At 39.7% G+C, this 19,813-nt stretch overlaps 1 protein-coding gene across 6 annotated transcripts in view; it reads left to right on the plus strand.

Annotated features, from left to right (window-relative positions):
- Positions 1–19,813, plus strand: part of Btrc (beta-transducin repeat containing E3 ubiquitin protein ligase) — a 165,070-nt gene that overhangs the window by 84,556 nt on the left and 60,701 nt on the right. For 5 of the 6 annotated variants that reach the window (XM_032892065.1, XM_032892069.1, XM_032892066.1 and 2 more), the window contains 2 exons: positions 4,087–4,164; positions 18,312–18,401. In XM_032892065.1, coding sequence (XP_032747956.1) covers positions 4,087–4,164; positions 18,312–18,401 — 168 coding nt within the window. The remainder of the gene's footprint in view (positions 1–4,086; positions 4,165–18,311; positions 18,402–19,813) is intronic. The other variant, XM_032892067.1, reaches the window with a different exon arrangement.

Consider the following 19,813-nt stretch of genomic DNA (forward strand, 5'->3'; position numbering starts at 1 on the left):
TTTCTAGAGTTTTTAGACTGTGTACAGAATGCACAAAGCCCTGGATTTGATTCCTGGTCAGACTTGGTGGTATATATGACTGCCTCCAAGCACTGGGGCAATAGAGAGCAGAGGATCAGAGCTCAAGGTTATCCTTGTCTACATAACCAGTGGAGATGGGCTACATGAGACCCTGTCTCAAGAGGGAAAAAGGTCTCAGTAAAATATTGGGGATTCACCCCCAAAAGTTTTGACTTGCAGCTCTCCTCCCACCCCTATTTTTTAAAGTATTTTAATCAGGTTTGACCTCTGGATTAGTTCTTTTTCTCCTCACTGACAGAATAACTGGTAGAAGCAGCTTAAATGAGGAGGCCCTTATTTCAGATCACAGTTTAGAGTCCATCATGACCAGGAAGGAAGAGAGCCCCTGGGGCCACTTAGTCTCTGACATCAGGAGCATGTTGTGAAGAGAAACAGGAAGCAGAGATCTTGGACTAGAAGCAGGGCTGAACCCTCCTTCCCTGGCCCACCACTGCCAACCAGGCCTCTTCCACTGCTTCCACTCCCAAAGCAGTGCACCAGCTAGGGACCAGGCCAAAGCACATGAGTGTGAGTGACAACAAACAATAACAGCCCAGAGTTTACGTTTTTTAAGCATAATTTTCAGATGTATAGAAAATTGAAAGAATAGTACAAACAGTCCCTTTATATTCTTTACATATGTGTACCAAATGCTATGCTACCTCATTTTTATTATCTCTATACACATACACTCACATTGAACTATTTTTTCTGAACCATTCAAAAGTTAAAGACTTGCTATATAGTGTAAGATCAAAAGCAGGAAATTGACTGTGAAAAGAGATGGGTATGTCCCTGTCATAGAATAGAACTTGATAATGAAAAGAGCGAGCGTGGTGGCTCATACCTAGTAATACCTGGGGAGCCAGGGCTGCTGTGATCTCCAGACCAACCTGTGTGAGCCACAGTCGAGACTGTGTCTAAAATGAGAGGAGAAGAAAGGAAATACTGTTATAAAATAGTAGCCTGAGTAGATCTCAAAAATGTTATGATGTGCAAGGAAAAAAACAGATTCAAATGCTCATGTTTTATGAGTCCATTGTATGGCATTTTGGAAAAGTCAAAATTATTGAGCTAAAACAAAATAAGTGATTTTCAGTGGGAAGAAGTTTAACTGTAAAAATTTGTGGGAGTGGTAAAATTGTCAGAATGAAAGTGAAATGTTAGGAAACATTCTAGAATTTAATATTAGCATATCTACAAAGTCTTTCTCAGATTTTTCCCCCAGTTGTTCAATATTGGCCTTTATGGGGGGAAAAAAAACCTCAGATCACATATTAAAATTAGTAGTCTTTAGTTCCCTTTTAAGTAGGAACTATTATTTATTAACATTGGCCTTTTGTTGTTATTGAATTTTATAGGCTTCCCTTCATTTTGGGCTAGTCTGTTATCTTAATGAGTAGATGGGAGCATTCGTGCACACAGGTACCCATGACCACTGCACTTATGTGTGGCTGTCACCTAACTCCCACCTTGTCGGAGACAGGGTGTCTTGTTCATTACTGTTGGACAGACTAGCTGGCCCACAAGCTTGTCTGCTTCCTATTTTGCAGGAGTGCTGAGATTAGAGAAGCTTTACATGAATTTTGGGATTCAAACTTAGATCTCTAGGCTTGTATAGCAAACACTTTTACTATTTAGCCATCTCCCCAACCCAGAGTAGATGTTTTCTGTGTGGGGCAAGGAAACTAATTTCAAATGTGATGTGTTCATCCTAAATATGTTTGTTTATTTTAGCTTTTTAATTTGTATGTGTGTAGGTGTTTTGCCTGCATGTATGTCAGCGCACCCTGTGTGTGCCTGGTGCCTATGGAGGTCAGTAGAGGGCATTGGATCTTCTAGAACTGAAGCTCCAGACAATTGTGAGCTGCCATGTGGATGCTGGGAATTGAACCCTGGTCCTCAGGAACTACTTCTGCAAAGCTTCATCTCTAAACCAAGACATATATTATTAGTATGTTATTTGCCAGATTTCTCCACTGTAGAGTTACTATTTTTTCTTAAGTATCTTATGGAGATACATTTGGAATTATGTAACAATTTTACTATTTATGAAAAGCTCACCTGCTAGTTTAGTAGCCTGCTAGTTTAGTAGCCTCTGGATGATTCTTGCCTGTGTCAACTAGTTACTCTTGAGTTTCTTGACTGTAACTTAATTTGTTGACTAGAGCAGTTGGGTACCTTTCTTGTCCGGATTCCTTCTCACTAAGAGTGCAGATAGCAAGTACTTGGACTCTCCTGAGTATTGGTGGAGAGGTTTCTGAGGACCACCCAGGTGACATATTAGGCTCATGTGGCAATTTCATCATTCTTTGTTACTGTCAGGTTGGGAGTGATTATTCATCTCTAACTCACTGACACTCCACATTTCTCCTTCAATATTAGGTAACCAGTTCCTTGCCCCTTATATCCCAATCACTTGGCATTGCTACTGTTCTATTTAACAGTTGTACTGTATTTTTCATTCTTGGTTGGCTTTCTTTTAATAATGACTTGGCCAGAATAAATGTTTGGTTAACCCATTTAAAAAACAAAACAAACAAAAAACAAAACCCAGCTCTAAACTAACAGTGTGTACAGATTTTTCCTCCTTTTTTCTTGTTAAGAATTCTTAACAATAGTACCTAGCCTTTAATCCCAGCACTCTGGCAGAGTTCTAGGCCAGCCAAGGCTGTGTAGTGAGAGAGACCCTGTCTCAAAAACAACAGTGCTGGGTTTCCTCATTTGTAATGCTTTACAGCCATTAGCTCACCTATCTCCTCCTGAGTCGGTAAGCTCAAGAGTAACTAGTTGACACAGGTAAGAATCACCCAGAGGCTGCTCAACTAGCAGGCTACTAAACTAGCAGGTACATTTTTTATAAATTGTAAAATCTTTGCATAATTTCAAATTATTTTTTTCTCCCAAAACTGAATATCTTCCATGTTGATTTACAACACAGTGGTGATTATATAATAATTTTATACATTATGAAATTTTCCAGGTAAATTTGTATGTTGGAAATGTGTAACTCCAGTTAGAATGTGATGATTTTATATAATGTAACAAATCTGTCAGCTGTAAGCTATAAACTGTTACTTTTATAGAGAATTCAAATAAATGTAATTGGGATTTTCTGTTTGTTTTGCAAATGGCTAACATTTGTAGTCCTTTGTTCGTTTGTTTGTTTGTTCATTTGTTTGTTTGTGAGGGTCTCGTTAGCAGACCAGGCTGGCCCTGAAACTTAAAACTCAAAAGATCCTCCTGCCTCTCTTCCAAGTGTTGGGATTACAGTACCAAACTCAGCCAGTTTTGAGCACATTTGAATCTGTTTTTAATTGAATTGCTTTTCTTCTGTATATAAAAATCCCATTGATGTTTTAGGATCTTGTAGCTACTATTTGAACTGATAGTGACGAAAAATTGGGCTCTAATCTTAAAGCACAGGTTAAACACTAATTGTGTTAATAAGAACTATGCTCCTTTTGTGAAAGAAAGAAAAGTAAAATATGAGATGAAAAAGAGTCCAGACCAGTATCAACCAACATTTAAAACAGTTGGAAACTAATTACTTAAAAGAGAATGTAATAGTTATAATTTAAGTTGTCATCAGCTAAATGTGGCCTATGACTTTGACTGTCCTGGGACTCACTCTGTAGACCAGGCAGGACTCAGAGATCCGCCTGCCTCTGCCTCCAAAGCTCTGGGGATTAAAGGCCTGCATCACTACCAGCCCAACACAGCCTAGGACTTTCTTAATATCCCAGTGTCAGAGTATGATAAACTAGACTTCTAGTCAGTGTGATCCTACTGAGTAGTGTTTAAGCAGACATTCTTCCTCCCAGCCAGATCCCAACATAAATTTATTTATATACATGGGCATATGGTTTCCTTTACATGTGTGTATGTCTGTATGTATATAAATCTTCAAATGCATAAATATACATGGTATTCTAGCTTACAGAGTTAGAAATGTAATGCAGTTTTCTCCCACAGAGTAAGATTGAAGATAATGAGAACTGAATTAAAGCTTACTTTCTTTCACAGAATTCCTCAGAGAGAGAAGACTGTAATAATGGCGAACCCCCTAGGAAGATAATACCAGAGAAGAATTCACTTAGACAGGTATGAAATTCAGTCTTACTTAAAATAAAAAGCTTTAAAAAAAAAATACCAAAAAACAAAAGACAGGAAGCCCTTGACTGTTGTTCTTAAAAATTGGAGTTTAAATCAAGAGCCCAGTGTTCTGAAGTTGATCTGGCCAATGGTCATCAATTTCAGTCAGGTAACGTTATCTGATAGTCAGAATATATATTCAATATTTAAATTAAAGCAAAGAGGTCTTGCTTAGGCAAGATGACCTTAAGTGTTTCATAGAATGGACATGGAATAGTTAATACTAATATTTATTTCCCAGTAAGAATTGTTTATACATTTTAATTTTAATAAAAAAAAAATTCTGAGACAGGGTCTCATTAAATAGTCCAGACTAGAAGATTTGGTGTCATAGGCCTCCTGCCTCAGCATCCTGAGTGCTGGAATTACAAGCCTGGACCTCATTCCCGGCTAAGGTTCGTCATACATTTAAATAACAACAACAGAACGAACAGAGTGGGTGGGCTTCCTCTGTTTGGATTTGTTTAATTTGTTTAGCCCCACCCCACCCCCCAAGTGAAGTCTACTATTGAGATTACTTTAAAACTCTTTCTGTGGGACTGGAGAAATGCTTCAGTGCTTAAAGTACTCGCCATGGAAGCATGAGGGCCAGAGTTGAGGTCCCCAGGACCCAGAGTGTAGCAGGCCACTTGTAATCCAGCACTGCAAAGGGATTACAAGGGATCCCAGGAGAGATTGGCAATGAACGAGGTACAGTGGTTGAGGACCTCCACATCCATGCACACGTGTACATCCATACTCACATGTTTGCATAGCACAGACATAGGGGAGAAAAAAGAGAGAATATAATCCCCTTTTTCTCAGGACTCTGTGCCCTGCTTTCCAGAGGTAACTTGTGAACTTGTGAAAGTTCAATCTCATATTTTTTTTTCATTAAGATATCCAAAATAGTGAATGAAAAAAAATGTCCTCACTACCTGTAAAAACCTGTAATACCTTCATAATGTTTTAGAGAGACAGAACAAGTCACTAAGTTACTTATTTATTAAATTATTATAGCTAGAAAATAAATGTTACCTAATCATTTTTAGTATAAAATTGTATAGAATGGTAGCAGTACAGATAATTTTAATTGGTTGTGTCTATGGCCTTTGTTCTAGGACATAGAGCAGTGATGTGATATGTGTTGGGTACCCACAATGAGCATATTTATTTCATTTAATCCTGCAATAACCCTGCTGAGCTGGTAGATTTGATTCGGTTTCCAGTTTACTGATGAACAAATGGAGCCCTGAAGAGGTTAGACTCGACCAGAGCTGCTCGTTGATTTGGAACTCAGATCCTACTATTTCCCAACAATCCTCCTTCTGCCTCAGGGTCTGGTTTTCATAGCTTTAACCTACTGGGAAAGTATGTGAAAACATGCCCCAATCATTTTTTATTTATCATATGTTAACTCCTTTTCAGGTAGGCGTTTTCCCATTTTTTTTTAAATAGAAATCATTGTTTTAAATAGAACTGAGTCAATACAGGAAGCTTTCAAAACAAACAGAGTGATGTCAAGCCGATTAGTTTTAATTATTGGGAGATAGACACCAGATCTGTGTGCGAAATCAATAGAACAATATTGAGTAAGGTAAACTTGGAGATGGAAACTCTCGGTCCACTACACAGAAGCAACTGTCAAAAAACAATGACACAACAAAAAGTTTTGGCAACTTTATTTAAGCTAACAAACGAATTTTCACTCTGCAAAGTTATAAATTAATTTTAATAGGCTGATCCAGATGGTCCATTTGGAAAATGGATAGGCTGATCTGTTGAAAATTAAACTAAATGTATTTCTCTCATACTTCAAACTGAAGCAAGAGAGAAAACCGTGCCTATTAGGCCCAGCACATACAGACGGACCAGCAGGTCACGTGGGCTAATCTGATTCATTTTATAATAAATGTGCACATTATTGAATCATCTTCTACTTGCAGGATCTGTTGTGTACAGTGCTTAGAAGAAAGTTGATGCTTTTTCCTCATGGCTAGTTTAGCAGGCTCACTTCACCCTCTCTCTACTTTAATTACCCCACCCCCCAGTTTCTCCAGAATGATTTTTCTAATATCTGTCATTCAGTGTTGAGATCCAAGCTCTGGAGATTAATTAGGTCATGAGGCTTTCCCCTCCTTTCTTTGTAAAGGGTTTTATCTCCATTCTCTTTGTGAAGAGCATGAACTCGGTGTTCTTGGAAAGAGAAATGGCCTTTAGAATTCGGGAAGTAGGGGATCCTCCTGGGGCCCTCAGAGCCTTTTAGCTTCTGGGTGTTTTAACAGCCCCATGAATGCAGATTTGTAAATTTATTGCAGTGCCATCTGGTTTTTTGCTCGAACCAGATTACTGTTGGCTTGTGTCTGTCTATTGTGGTGGTCACTCCCTAGGAGCTTGCCCTCTCAATCTTGGGGAAGAGTGATGAATAGCAGGGGTCAATGGAAGCGGGTCACAGGGCAGCTGTCCGGGACTGCCCTGAACTTGATTACCCCGCTGCTGATTTTTTTAAAGTAGTACATAATACACAAGCTGTTTAAAGTAGTACATAATACACAAGCTGTTTATGAAAAGCTCCTCTTTTTCTCTGTTGCATTTGACAATAAGGAAATGACATGTGCTATTTTGTCTGTCTGTTGTCGAGATCTGTAGACAAAAAGATGTCAAGGCCTGCCTAAAGTGAGTGTGGCTTCATGGGGTCAGTCTCTTAAGTTGAAATTCATCTGCACAGATTTCTAATAAGTTTTCAGAAATCTCTTACCTTTAAATATAAAAAATTCACTTGAGTTCTAACAACCTAATATTGTTATAACTAAATTCTATAGTTTATATAAAGGATTGCTATTGTTAATGGGACATGGCTACTAAATGGTAATTTGAAAAGCTGTTTTAATAATGGAGGAGCTGAATAAAGGGTTATCGCTATAATTCTTACAGACATTAAAAGAATAATGGAATATCAATATAAATATAAATAACTTTATGCCAAAAATTGACTAGATAAGATGGGCAGATTCTTTGAAAAACAGCTCACAAGACTAATACAAGGTAAAGGTTATATCTGTTAAATATAACGTTTTTCTTATCACAATGTTTACACAGTTTCACTGGTGACTTAAAACATTTTAAACAGATAAAATGGCAATCTTGTAGTGTAAACCCCCTCTTAAAACACAAAAGGAAAGAATACTTTTTGCCATAATAGCACTTAAAAACCTTAATGAACAAATTACCAAACGTAGTGAAGGAGAAAGATAGAGATACAACTCCTTCTGTCATCATTTGGCATTAAGTGTGAACTTTAAAAAAATACGTATAGACACTAAGGGAACCACGGCCTCTTTGTTACAGTTTTTCTACCATGTGCGATGGAGGCAAAGGACGGCGAGGCTTCTGAGCTGTGTGGAAACGGAGCATTGCTACTTTTCTTTGCTCACATTAGAGCTAATAGGATCTGTCAGCTCCCCCTTTCTCTGTAATTGAGTAAATTGTGGCTTTTGCCTAATTCTTCTCCTGTCCTCCACCCCTTTGTGCGTGTCCACTTACCGTCCTGAGAACGTGGGCAGTGATAAATAAAGCATTGAGTGGAGCTCTCGCAACTCTTTGAAAGCAGCGTGATGCCAGCCCTCTAGTTATATTTCTTTAAGTGTTTACATTTTCCTGTATTCTTTCTCTTCTGTAGCTGGAACCCTGGGGATGCAAAGCCATGAGAGAGGCCAAGAAGCTAACAAAGTAGCTGTCTCCCTTGTTAGCTTGTTCCTTTATTCTTTAAAAACAAGATAAAAACCATCTGGCTCAGGGCATTACATTTTCCTCCCCTGTGCACCTCTATAGATGGAGACTTCACCTGCAGTGAGGGTTTACATTGATGAGGGAGGGAGCAGTAATTCAAGCTCCCATCCTCTTCAAGGATACTTTGCAGTCTTTAAAGGTGCTGACCCACTGAGTCAAACTGTCAAGGGAGGATAAAAAAGTATCTTCATCCCAGGAGGTAACAGCTGCCAGGTTTTCAACACCTTGCACGCTGCTGGAAAAAAAAAAGTCACAATTGTCAGCTGAAAGAAAAACTAGTCTGTTGTCATCCTCTGTTAATGACTGGGCCTTACAAAAGGAACTACATAAGTCTTTTGGATGGAGTACGTAACTGTTTTCCTTGCCTGAGATTTTCTTTTCCCCTGATAAAAATCCCTACATTGTTCTGACATCAGCATTATGGAACAGCATTAAAAGAGCCAATGAAAGTGCAAGGCCTTGGCTCGTTTCTACAGTTGGGCAAGTAGGAGGAAGATGCACATCACGGGCGCAGAAATATCTGTTGACAAGACAGCAGCAGTTCATAGGCAGCGGCTAGAGAAGACGCCAGGCCCTGTCCTTTGGAGGACAGCAGCTGAGAGAAGACGCCAGGCTCTGCCTTTGGAGGACTGTGTGTTTCAGGCAGCAGCCAGGTGGGGGACACCACGAAGTTGCTTTTTCAGGAGTCACTTCTTTCTAAAAACATGAAAGGAATCGAACCCCACAGAATTCATTCCTCTACCAGCTGCAGTGTTGTGTATGATGGCGCTCTCTTCTTTCTGACTTGATTGATGAGGGGGAAAGGTTTAATGAAGCCCCTGCTATCAGGCAGGCAGTTTTTCCTTCTGTTTGTTTTAGGTTAGTCATTTTAATTGTATTGAGTAATTAGAAGGTACACACAGCCAAGGGAGCTTTGTTCTGATAATTGCTCAAGAAAACCCGTTCCCTATCCTCTGTTGCTTTGTGTTAAGACACTTCTCCCTCTAGTGGCAAGAGTAAGCGCTTTGGCTTGGCAGTAGGCAAGGTGTAATTGTAACATGACAAACTATGCTTAAGGGACTCTCTTGTAAATACTTTAGGGTTCAGCATTATGTCTTTATATACATGTGCTTTACCCTTTGAAACTTCCCACCTCCTCTCTCTTCTTCCTGAAGTGCTTTGGGCTTTGGATTAAAAAAAAAAAAAAAACCACAAAATTGCCTGGGATGCTTGCTTATTAAAAAAAAGAACAACTAACCACAGTGCATTCTGGGTAATGTTTTGCAGCTTGACTTAATTTTAGTCATCTGTTTTAATTACCTATTTATAAAAATGCTTTTGCATTTGTAGACATTATTTAATACTTTGGAAGAATCACCTCATTTGAAATAAATAAATAAAGAGTACATATTTTAAATAGTCTATGTAAAAGATCCTAAAGGTAATTAATGTAGGTCTCTTAAGTAAGACAAAAGTGATCTTTCTGAATCTGATGAAGTGATTTGTTTATATAACTTACCACTTCTGCTGGATTCTTCAGAGCCTAATAACATTTTTTAGGGGGCTGGGGGAGCAAACAAACAAAAACAACAACAACAAAAAAAACATGGTTGGCAATTTGTGTCTAGCTACAAAAATCCTTCTTCAAAGAGAAGCAATTTAATAACCAGCTCTCTTAAAATTACTTTGAGGAAAGAAGATCATATGGGGGTTAGTGCTTTGTTTTATTTTTATTTCAGTGTAATCATTCTTTGATAAATTGTGTAATCACTGACTTAGTAGAAAACATATTATTGAACTCCTGGGTTGTAATGACCATAAAAAGTGTATTTTCATATAGAGAGTTGAGATACTGTGAATAAATTATAAAGGAAATAGCTTATATGCTGGTCAAAGTCCATATGGACTCAATTCATTTTGTGTTCGATGCTTAATCTAGATGCACCATTTTTAAAAAAGAAAAAGAGGAAAGGGGGATAAAAAGCCTAGTGTGCCCAGCTGCACACATTCTAAAAAAATAAAAACTGTCCTTTGAACAACATGGAAGGGAATCAGTTAGAGCAGTGGTTCTCAGTGCGTGTTCTCGGCCCCTTTTGGGGTTGGTAGAGCCTTTCACAGGGGCCGCATATCAGAGATCCTGCATATCAGATATTTGCATTACAATTCATAACAGTAGCAAAATGACAGTTATGAAGTAGCAACAAAAATAATCATATGGCTTGGGGTCACCACAACATGTATGAAAGGGTCACCGCATCAGGAAAGTTGGGAACCACTGCATTAGAGCTTTGTGTCCTGAGTGGCATTCAGCAGCACCTGGGTGGCATTTGGCAGGCCCAGTTCCAGCTTCCCTGGAATTGTTTTGTACTTTGAGTTTTCTAGCCCATATTCTTGCCTGGGACATGATTTGATGTTACTATATATCTAAAGGTCCCTGTTTGCCCACCACACCCCAGTCACTAAACATTTTCATTATACTTTACCTTGTTTTGCTATAGGGCTGTTGAACAGATTTCTTAAACAGCCCTTCGCAAGGTTAAAAGAATGCAGCCTGGTAACAAGTTTGTGTCATTTTAAATATATACCTTCTAGTAAATAAGGAGAGACCTGGCAATCAATCCCTTTTAGTGTGTTATATGTTTCACCTGACAACTAACCCTTCTATTGATTAGCCGTTACTTTGTTAGATAATCCTATGTCATTGAATCCATTGTAAAAAATTAAACTCTTTAAAATGTTTTACCCTAGCAGCAGTGTGAAAATTGAAAACTTGTTCAGAATTACAGCCTGCTTTCACAAAGAAGGTAGTTTTCAGCCAGGCATCTTACTGGTTTATGCTTATGTTCTTTATATGCAATATAAAAACGTATTAAAGTACTCCAACGCACAGCTCTCTGCCTCTGGTTCAGCAGTGAAGCTGCCTTTCAGATGTTGCATGGGGACAGCCTAGCTTGCCTGCAGCTATCATATTCACTGGTTTGGTTCAAAGTGGAAGGAATCTTACAGTAATAAAGTATTGTTTGAGGCTTTTTACTACAGAGTGGTCAAAAGACTGACACATTTTAGCTGCTGTTTCCTTGGAGGATAAGCAAAGTCATGTACCCACTTTACAGATGAATTGTCAAAAAAACAAGTCTGTATCCCTAGCGACTCTCTGTTGGAGTACTGACACTACCTGATGTTCCTTCCCCTAGGCATGAAGGAGAGGGAAATTTGAATGAAATAAATCATTCTAGCTCTCATGAGTTTCTTTGTTTTGTTCTTTAAGACAGGGTCCTGGTTGGCCTGGAATTTACCTTGAAGTTCAGGCTGGCCTTGAACTTGAAACAGTCCTCTGCCTTAGCCTTTGACTTCTGTCATTTCAGGTATGAGGCACCATACCCAGATCCCTCCTCTATAACTTTAAAAATACCTACATTTATTTTGTGTGTACATGCATGTGTGCACCTACAATAATGCAGCACACAGGTGGAGATCACAGGCCTGGACCCTGTCTCCTGGGCTCCTCTCACAAGAACTCAGGTTGTTGTGCTTGGTGGCAGGCACTCTCACCCACCAAGCCATCTTAGTGGTCTGCTCTAAAACCTTGTTAAAGCGTGTCCCTTGTTTTGGCCTGTGCTCAGCCTTTAAGCTATATACCAGGCCTTATAATTTTATTTTTATGAATAAAGACTCTGATTTCTTCTTTCTTGATTGCTTTTAGTCATATTCTTGCTTTATGTTTAATAACTTCGACCTTCAAAATATGTTGAATTGATATGATAAAACATCTTTTCCTTGTTCCCAGTTTTGTGGGGTGAGGGCAGGGGTGATAGTGTTAAATCATTGATCATCAAGCACAGTGCTAGTTAGGTGTTCTAGATATCCATTATGAGATTAAACAGTTTACCTTTGATTCCAAGGCGTTAGACTTTAAAAGAAAAATATATAAATAGGTGTTTAATTCAGTTAAAGATTTTTAAAAAGATAAGTATGTGCATATATGTGTTTGATAAGTGTGTGCACATGGGTACAGGTGCTCTCAGAGACCAGAGGCATTGGATCCCTTGGACCTGCACTTATAGGCAGTTGTGAGCCTCCCAATATGGGAACTGGGAACTGAGGTCAAGTAGTCTCTGAGAGCACTTTTAACTGCTGAGTTATCTCTCCAGTCCCAAATTAAACACTTCTAAAAATTGGAAATGTTATCTGTAGCCCTGCCCCCTTATTCTGCTAATACTTGAGTTGACTTTATTAAGAATTTTTCTCTCAGCTGGGTGGTGATGTCATACGTTTTTAATCCTAGCACTTGGGAGGCAGAGGAAGTCAGATAGATCTCTTTGAGTTAGAGGCCAACCTAGTCTACAGAGTGAGTTCCAGGACAGCCAGAACTACACAGTGAAATCATGTCTCAAAAAACAAACAAAGAAGGTCTCTCTGTGCACGTAAGAGATGTTGGTCTGGGGGTTGGGGATTTAGCTCAGTGGTAGAGCACTTGCCTAGCAAGCGCAAGGCCCTGGGTTCGGTCCCCAGCTCCGGAAAAAAAGAGAGAAAAAAAAAAAGAGAGATGTTGGTCTGAAGTTTTTTCTTTTTAGCGTCTTCGGTAGAGTTTGGTGTCAGACTTATGCTGGCCTTGTAAACTGAGTTGGGAGGTGTTGTTCTCTTCCATGTCATGAAGACATTTATGTATAATCCTACTATTCTTTTTCAAAACTTAATAGAATTCACCACTGAAAATGTTTGGATCATTTTATAGCAGTCTCAGTCTCTTTAGCATGTACAGTTATTTGGATTCTTAGTTTGGATTATGTAATTTTGGACAATTTATATCTTTTGTGCCCTATTGGTTATTTGTTGACTTGTTTTCTTTGGTTTTGGTTAGTTTTTTAAATATTTACTTTGTTTATATTTTTAATTATGTGAATGTGCATAGGTCTGGAGGCTTACACGTGTACAGGCAATTACCCGCAGAGGTCATAAGAAGACATTGGATCCCATGGAGCTTAAGCTTTAGTGTGGATACTGGGAACCCATCGTGGGCCCTCTACACAAGTAGAATGTGCTCTAACCACTGAACCATTTCTGCAGCCTCCTGGGTGTGGTTTCTCAAGGCAGGATCTCAGGCACTGAGCTCTTGTTCCTGCTGCTTCCTCTCCTCATGGACTTGCAGGCTCACGTGCACCACATTTGTTTTGAACAAGCATCTCATTCCAGGCTGACCTCACACATAACCCTTCTGGTACGTCTCCTCCTTCCGTTCTTTCCTTCTTCCTTCAGAAAGTCTCACTCTGTAGATTCTGCTGCCTAGAACACTGTGTAGTCAGTCATTAGTGGCCTAAACCTGAGCCATCTTCCTGGTCAGCCTCCTTAAATATATTCTGATACTCAGTTTGTTCCAGATTGGCTGAGAGCCTCTTTAACTGTGATTTTGACTCATGTCCATCATTCTGAGTATTTCCAGATTCATCTTACATCTTACATTTTTCTTTAAAAAAAAAAAGTGTGTGTGTGTCTGTCTGTCTGTCTGTCTGTCTGTGTCTGTGTGCATGTGCACCCCCCATTGGTATATATGCCTGTGGATTTAATGTGGAGGCAAGAAGAGGGCCTCAGATTCCCTGGAGCTGGAGTTTCAGGCTTGACTTAGAGGTTTACACTACCATACCTGTCTCAAGTTAGATTTTTCCTCGTCCAGCAAAAATTCCCCATCTGTTTACTCATTCTGATCATTATCTTTCATTTAGTCATTTCATTGAACAAATTATTATTAATTTAGTGCTAATCCCAAGTTGACTACTTTTTGTATTCTTCTTGACTGTTCTACAAGTGTGATGATGTTATATTATGTGATGGATAGCGTAAATGTTTCATTGTACACTCTGAATTCTGCCTCTGATTAAAATACCAACAACTCAGTGTGACTGTGGAGCCTTGACCTTATATCTAAAAATGATGGGTGTATTTCTGTTTTAGCCATATGCCTAAAGCAGACCCCTTAGACCTAGACCATCTTGTTCGCCTCAGCTCCTGGTCTTGCTCGATGTCTCAGGTCTTTTCTGCATCCGTCTCTAACCCTCTCAAGAAGTAGGAATCAAATCCTAGATGCTTACCTATTCTTATGGCACAAGCTGGAGTCTTGGCTCAGATCCCTCCGCCGTCCAGCTGTTCTTTCCAGTGGAATTCTCAGTCTCCCTTAATGTATGTTGTTTGGGGGTTAAACATGGATTTGAGGAGAATTTAAATGTATTTTCTGAGACCTTCTTTTCCCAATGGTTCTCTTCTCTGTGGATTTCTCTTCTCAATTGCCACTCACTGTGGCGGTTCTGAACTCTGTCCTTTGATAGTTCAGCCTAACACACGGAGGCTTCCTAACTTGTATTCACCTTCACCGTGCCCTGGGGACTCTTGAGAGCTTCTGGGGAAACAAAACTCACATCTCACCAGTGTGGTTCTTTTTCATTCCTCCACCCCACCCCACGCCCCAGCCTCTGCCTTTCCACCCATTTTGCCAATCTTCAGGGCACTTTACTTTAGGTAAAGCTATTATCCCAAAGAAAGTTAATTCATTGTAACATTTCTGCCATTGCTAGAAACTGAGTTCTTTTGTTGTGTTCATTGAGCCTTGTTTCCCTGCCCACACCTCCCTCAATCTATTTCCCAAATCCTGGGATTACAAGCACGGCTTACCAACTATCCCAAAAGAACCAGGAGTCTTTTAGTTTACTTGTTAAATGTTGGTTAATTCATGTGTATTTTTAAAAAATAAATTATAAGAATAATTTTAATGGGGACCTGAGAGTTTTAGGGGTTAAGATTACTCGATGCTCTTGGAGAGGGCCCAGGCTCAGTTCCCAGCTCCCACATGAGGATTTGCGGTTGTCTAAAGCTCTAGCTCCAGGGTTCTGGTGTATCCTTCTAGTGTCTTCAGGCAAAGGCGCACACACACATGCAGGCAGAACAGTCATACACAGAAAAGAAAAGATTTTAAAGTACTTTTAATATATGTTGAAAATATTTCAATTAAAACAAAATGTTTCAACTTGTTTTTTAACAAAAAACTAATTTCATAATATTGATAGGAAGGGCCAGATGAAAAAGTTTTTTTCCTACCAACTTTTGAGAAATAGTAATAGTTGGCCAAAAAAATTAAATTCTGTTTATGCTTTTGTAAACAAACAAGTGGGTGAATAAAAGTGTGGAAAGACACCACAACTCTTCCCTCTAGAAAGATTCCAATTTATAAAAATGTAGAAGGAAAAGGAAGCTTAGGATTGACAGAATACTAGAGTAAAAATTACTATAGACAAGCTCCTTCAGAGGATACTAGAATTAGCAGGTAAACTTAAAGTAGAAACTTTGTGTACTCTCTAATTATTTTCTCCACTGTATTTGATAATTGCCAAAGGGGAAAATTACACATTCACAGTGGAGCTGTTGATCGAGATAGGTATCACCAGAGCTGTTAGCATGCCTTGGCTTGATGCCCTGAGAAGGACAGGCCTGTCATCTCACTTGTATCCTTCAAATAATGACCCCATTTTGATCATGAGTTGAGGGAGAGCCTATTGATTAACTGATTTAGAAGTGTCAGTCATGGAAGACAAGGACAGCGGCAAACTTGTGCCCTGTTCTAGAAGACCAGGGGAATAAGACAAATAAATGCCTTATAATGCCAAATAAGTGAGGAGACTCAGCACTGACAGCTTTCCCCAGGGCTGGAGAGGTGGCTCAACTGGGAAGCACTTATGCCCCAACTGAGGATCCAAGTTTGCATCCTAGCTCCGACATCAGCTGGCTCACAAATGCCTGTACCTCCAGGGAAGTGATTCTCAACCTTCCTAACACTACAACCTTTAATACGGTTCCTCATGTTGAGGTGACCCCCCCAACCATACAATTATTTTTGGTGCTACTTGATAACTGTAATTTGCTACTGTTATGAATCATAATATGTGGTTTTTGATAGTCTTAGGTGACCCCTGTGAGAAGGTTTTTTGATCCTCCAAAGGGGTTGCCACCCACAGATTTGAGAACCACTGCTCCAAGGATTCAGACAGACAGACAGACAGACAGACACACACACACACACACACACACACACACACACACGCACGCACACACACATTAATCTTTAAAGAAAAATTTCCCCCTGTATGAGCTGCTGAAGTGCTGGGTCTGTAGGTGTGTGCCACCATGCCTGGCTCCAAGTTAACTTCCCTGAATGATGTGTGGTGGTGCAGGGGATTGAAGCTAGAGCTTAATGCTTGCTAGGCAAGTGTGTAGTTTACCACTGAGTTATATCTGCAGCCCGTTTCTTAGTTTAGGGGGCAGCTGAGTTAAGGAAGTATTAAAAAAAATGTTTGTAACTTAAGTAAATCTAGAATTTATCTTAGTTCATAAAATAGGGTTTTTAAATTGTTAAGTGAGTGTGGCTTATCTGCTGTCCCCTTAATTCCAACACAAATACTTATGTTGGTTTTCAAAGACCACTCCCAGGCCAGCAGTGTCAGCCTCTGCTGTAAATTAGCAGGTCCCCAGGTGATTCCCATGCATGTGTAAGTGGAGAACAATGACCTATAGATTCTATGCTATCCACAGCAACTTTAGATTGAAAGCATACCCAGGAGGCTGAGACAGGAGGGATGGCTGCCAAGTTTAAAGGACAGCCAGGACTATATTGTGAGATTCTGTCTCAAACAGGGATAGCTAAGGGCTGGAGAGAGCTTAGAAGTTAAGAGCACTGACTGCTTTTGGAGAGGGCCTAAGTTTGATTCCTGGCACCTAAGTCAGACAGCTCACAATTGCCCAAAATTCCAGCTCCGAGGAATCTCACACATCTAGCCTTTGTGGTCACCAGCACACAGGTGGACATAATCAAACACAGGTACATATACCTAATTAAAGATAAATCTTTAAAGAGAGGAAGCCTAAAACAACAATGAAAGGCTAAAAAGTTTGTTTTATTTCCCTGATATAGTGACAGTTATCAATAATGCTTTTCAGGGGCTGGAGAAATGGCTTGTGTTTAAGAACACAGCTACTCTTCCAGACAGTTTGACTCACAGGACTCACAATTATCTATAACCCCTGTCCAAGGGAGATGTGATGCCCTCTTCTGGCCTCTGTGAGCACTGCACTCATGGTGCACAGACTTGCAAGCAAAATACTCAAACACATAAAATGAATTTTCATTTTAGTCCTTAAAAAACATTGCATTTAGGGGTTGGGGATTTAGCTCAGTGGTAGAGCGCTTGCCTAGGAAGCGCAAGGCCCTGGGTTTGGTCCCCAGCTCCGGAAAAAAAAAGAAAAAAGAGAGAGAGAGAGAAAAACATTGCATTTGGGACTGGAGAGATAGCTTAGCAGTTAAGAGCACTAGCTACTCTTCCAGAGTTACCAAGTTCAATTCCCAGCACCACATGGCAGCTCACAACCATCTGTAACTCCAGATCCATGGGATCTGGCACCCTTACACAGACCACATGCTGGCAAAACACCAGTGCACATAAAATGAAAATAAGTGAAATTTTGAAAATGTGTTTTATCCATGTGTGGGTTGTGCATGCCTTTAATCCAGGCATTCAGGAGGTAGAGACAGGTGGATCTCTGAGTTCCAGGACAGACAGGGCTACACCGAGAAACCCTGTATGGGAATGAAGAAAGTACTTCATCATAAAGGAAGACTGTAGCACAGCCATATTGTGTCCATTCCTAGCATCCTGCGGGTTGCTCGCTTTCTTCTACGCGTAGGCTTGCAAGCCTACTCAGACCTCCTCCTCTTTTTCTTCTGTGTTGTTGTTGTGGTTGAAAGGCCCCGCTCTGGAATCCAGACTGGCCTGAAACTGGCTGTATAGCTGGAACTGTGTGGCTTCTCATTTAAAGTCTTCCCCGCTGATTGGTTTATAGGTTTGTGCCACCATGACTGGCTGACAATTAATTGCTATTTTAAACAAAATGTGGGTTCTTAAGTTTTACTTTTTTTTTTTTTTTTTTTTCAGTTTTAGACACAGTATCCCTGCATTGCCTAGGCTAGTTTCAGACTTAAAATCTTCCCACTTTGGCCTTGATAGTGCTGGGATTATACTATATCTGGTTAACATCTGCATTTTAAAACCTGATGTATATCCGTCCTCTCTCTCCCATTCACACCATGAGTTCACTGCTCACATACTCACTCATGGGCAGGCATTGGCATTAACGGGCTCTGTCCTTTCCTCCTCCTCTCTACTTAGTTCCTCAGCAACTACAAATCTCAGATTTACAAATGAAACTGTATGTTGATTTAGAGATTGAAGAGAACTTGACAGCTATGTGTGTCAGTCTTTCAGTATCTTTACAAAAAAGTGATTATTTTTTCTTGAAAATTCTCTCTACAGACTTACAACAGCTGTGCCAGGCTCTGCATAAACCAAGAGACAGTATGTCTAACAAGCACTGCTATGAAGACTGAAAATTGTGTGGCCAAAGTAAGTAACAGTGTCCAGCGGTTAATATTATAGCAAAAGTAAGTAATAGCGTCCAGCGGTTAATATTATAGCACATTATAGCAGAGCTGCATCTGTGGGAGCCTTTACTCAGTGTTGTCACTACGGGTGACCATGAGATCAGATATTTATGAAGACAATGTAAATATAAGCAAGCATTATTTTATACAGAGTGAGCTGAATGCTGGCTTTTCTTTCTCTTGAGTTGCAACAGAATCTTTTTATTATCCATCCAGTTACACAGATTAGTGAGTTATTATAAGATGATGAACACTTTATTTTGTACCTTCCTTCCTGGCTGGTTTTTATTGTTTGTTTGTTTTGTTTTGTTTTGTCTACATAGTTGTGGCTGTCCTAGAACTCATGATGTTGACCAGGCTGGCCTTGAACTCAAAGATCTGCCTGCCTCTGCCTCTCCAGGGCTGGGATTAAAGGCAGGTGTCACCATGCCTGGCCTCCCTAAGTGTGGGTGTGGTACATCAGAGATAGGCTGAGGGTGACAGTCCAGCAGAGGCCCAGTTATGTTGTGCCACTGTTACTTAATAAATGTCACATTTGACCAGGCATAGCAGCACATGTCTTTAAGCCCATTGGGAGGCAGAGGCTAGCCTGGTCTACAAAGCAAGTTATAGGACAGCCAGGGCTACATAGAGAAACCCTGTCTCCCAAAAAACAAAAGAAATGTCACATTTGGTGGTTTTGAATGAAAAGGTGTTTTTATCTGTCCATAAGGCCCAAGTCTTTCATGTATAAATCTGTGCTATATCTCTAGGTACAAAAAAAATATTTAAAATTAAAATCTTCAGAGCTAAAGAGATGGCTCAGTGGTTAAGAACACAGGTTGATCTTGTACAGGAACGAGGTTTAATTCCCAGCACCCACATGGTGGCTAACAACTATCTGTAACTACAGTTCAGAAGATCAGTGTCATCTTATGGCCACTGTGAACACTGCATGCAATTGGTACGCAGGCATTGTTTTCATTTTTCTGCAAAAATAATCTTTATTAACATTTAGGGTTTTGTTGTTTTACAGTTTTTCCAACTTTCAGCTTAATCTATTTCATATTGACTATTAGTGGTAGGACTTTGTTTATATCACGTGGACTCCATCTTATAAAATTCAAGAAGAGCTGACTTATTTCTTTTGGGTTATTATAACAAAATATAAACAGTAGCTTATAAAAAATAACTTTTTCATATCGTTCTAGAGGCTGGGAAGATGATTGTGACAATAGATTCAATGTCTACTTAAAAGTTCACTCTTGGTAGATGGAGCCTTGCTATGTAGTCTCAGGATGAAAAGAATAAGCCGAGCTCTATAGGATCTCCTCCCAATTCTGTTCCTGAGGACTCTGTTCTCATACATGAGGTAGTTAGAGAGGAACACAGTCA

Source organism: Rattus rattus, chromosome 2, assembly GCF_011064425.1.
Source record: "Rattus rattus isolate New Zealand chromosome 2, Rrattus_CSIRO_v1, whole genome shotgun sequence".
Taxonomy (NCBI): domain Eukaryota; kingdom Metazoa; phylum Chordata; class Mammalia; order Rodentia; family Muridae; genus Rattus; species Rattus rattus.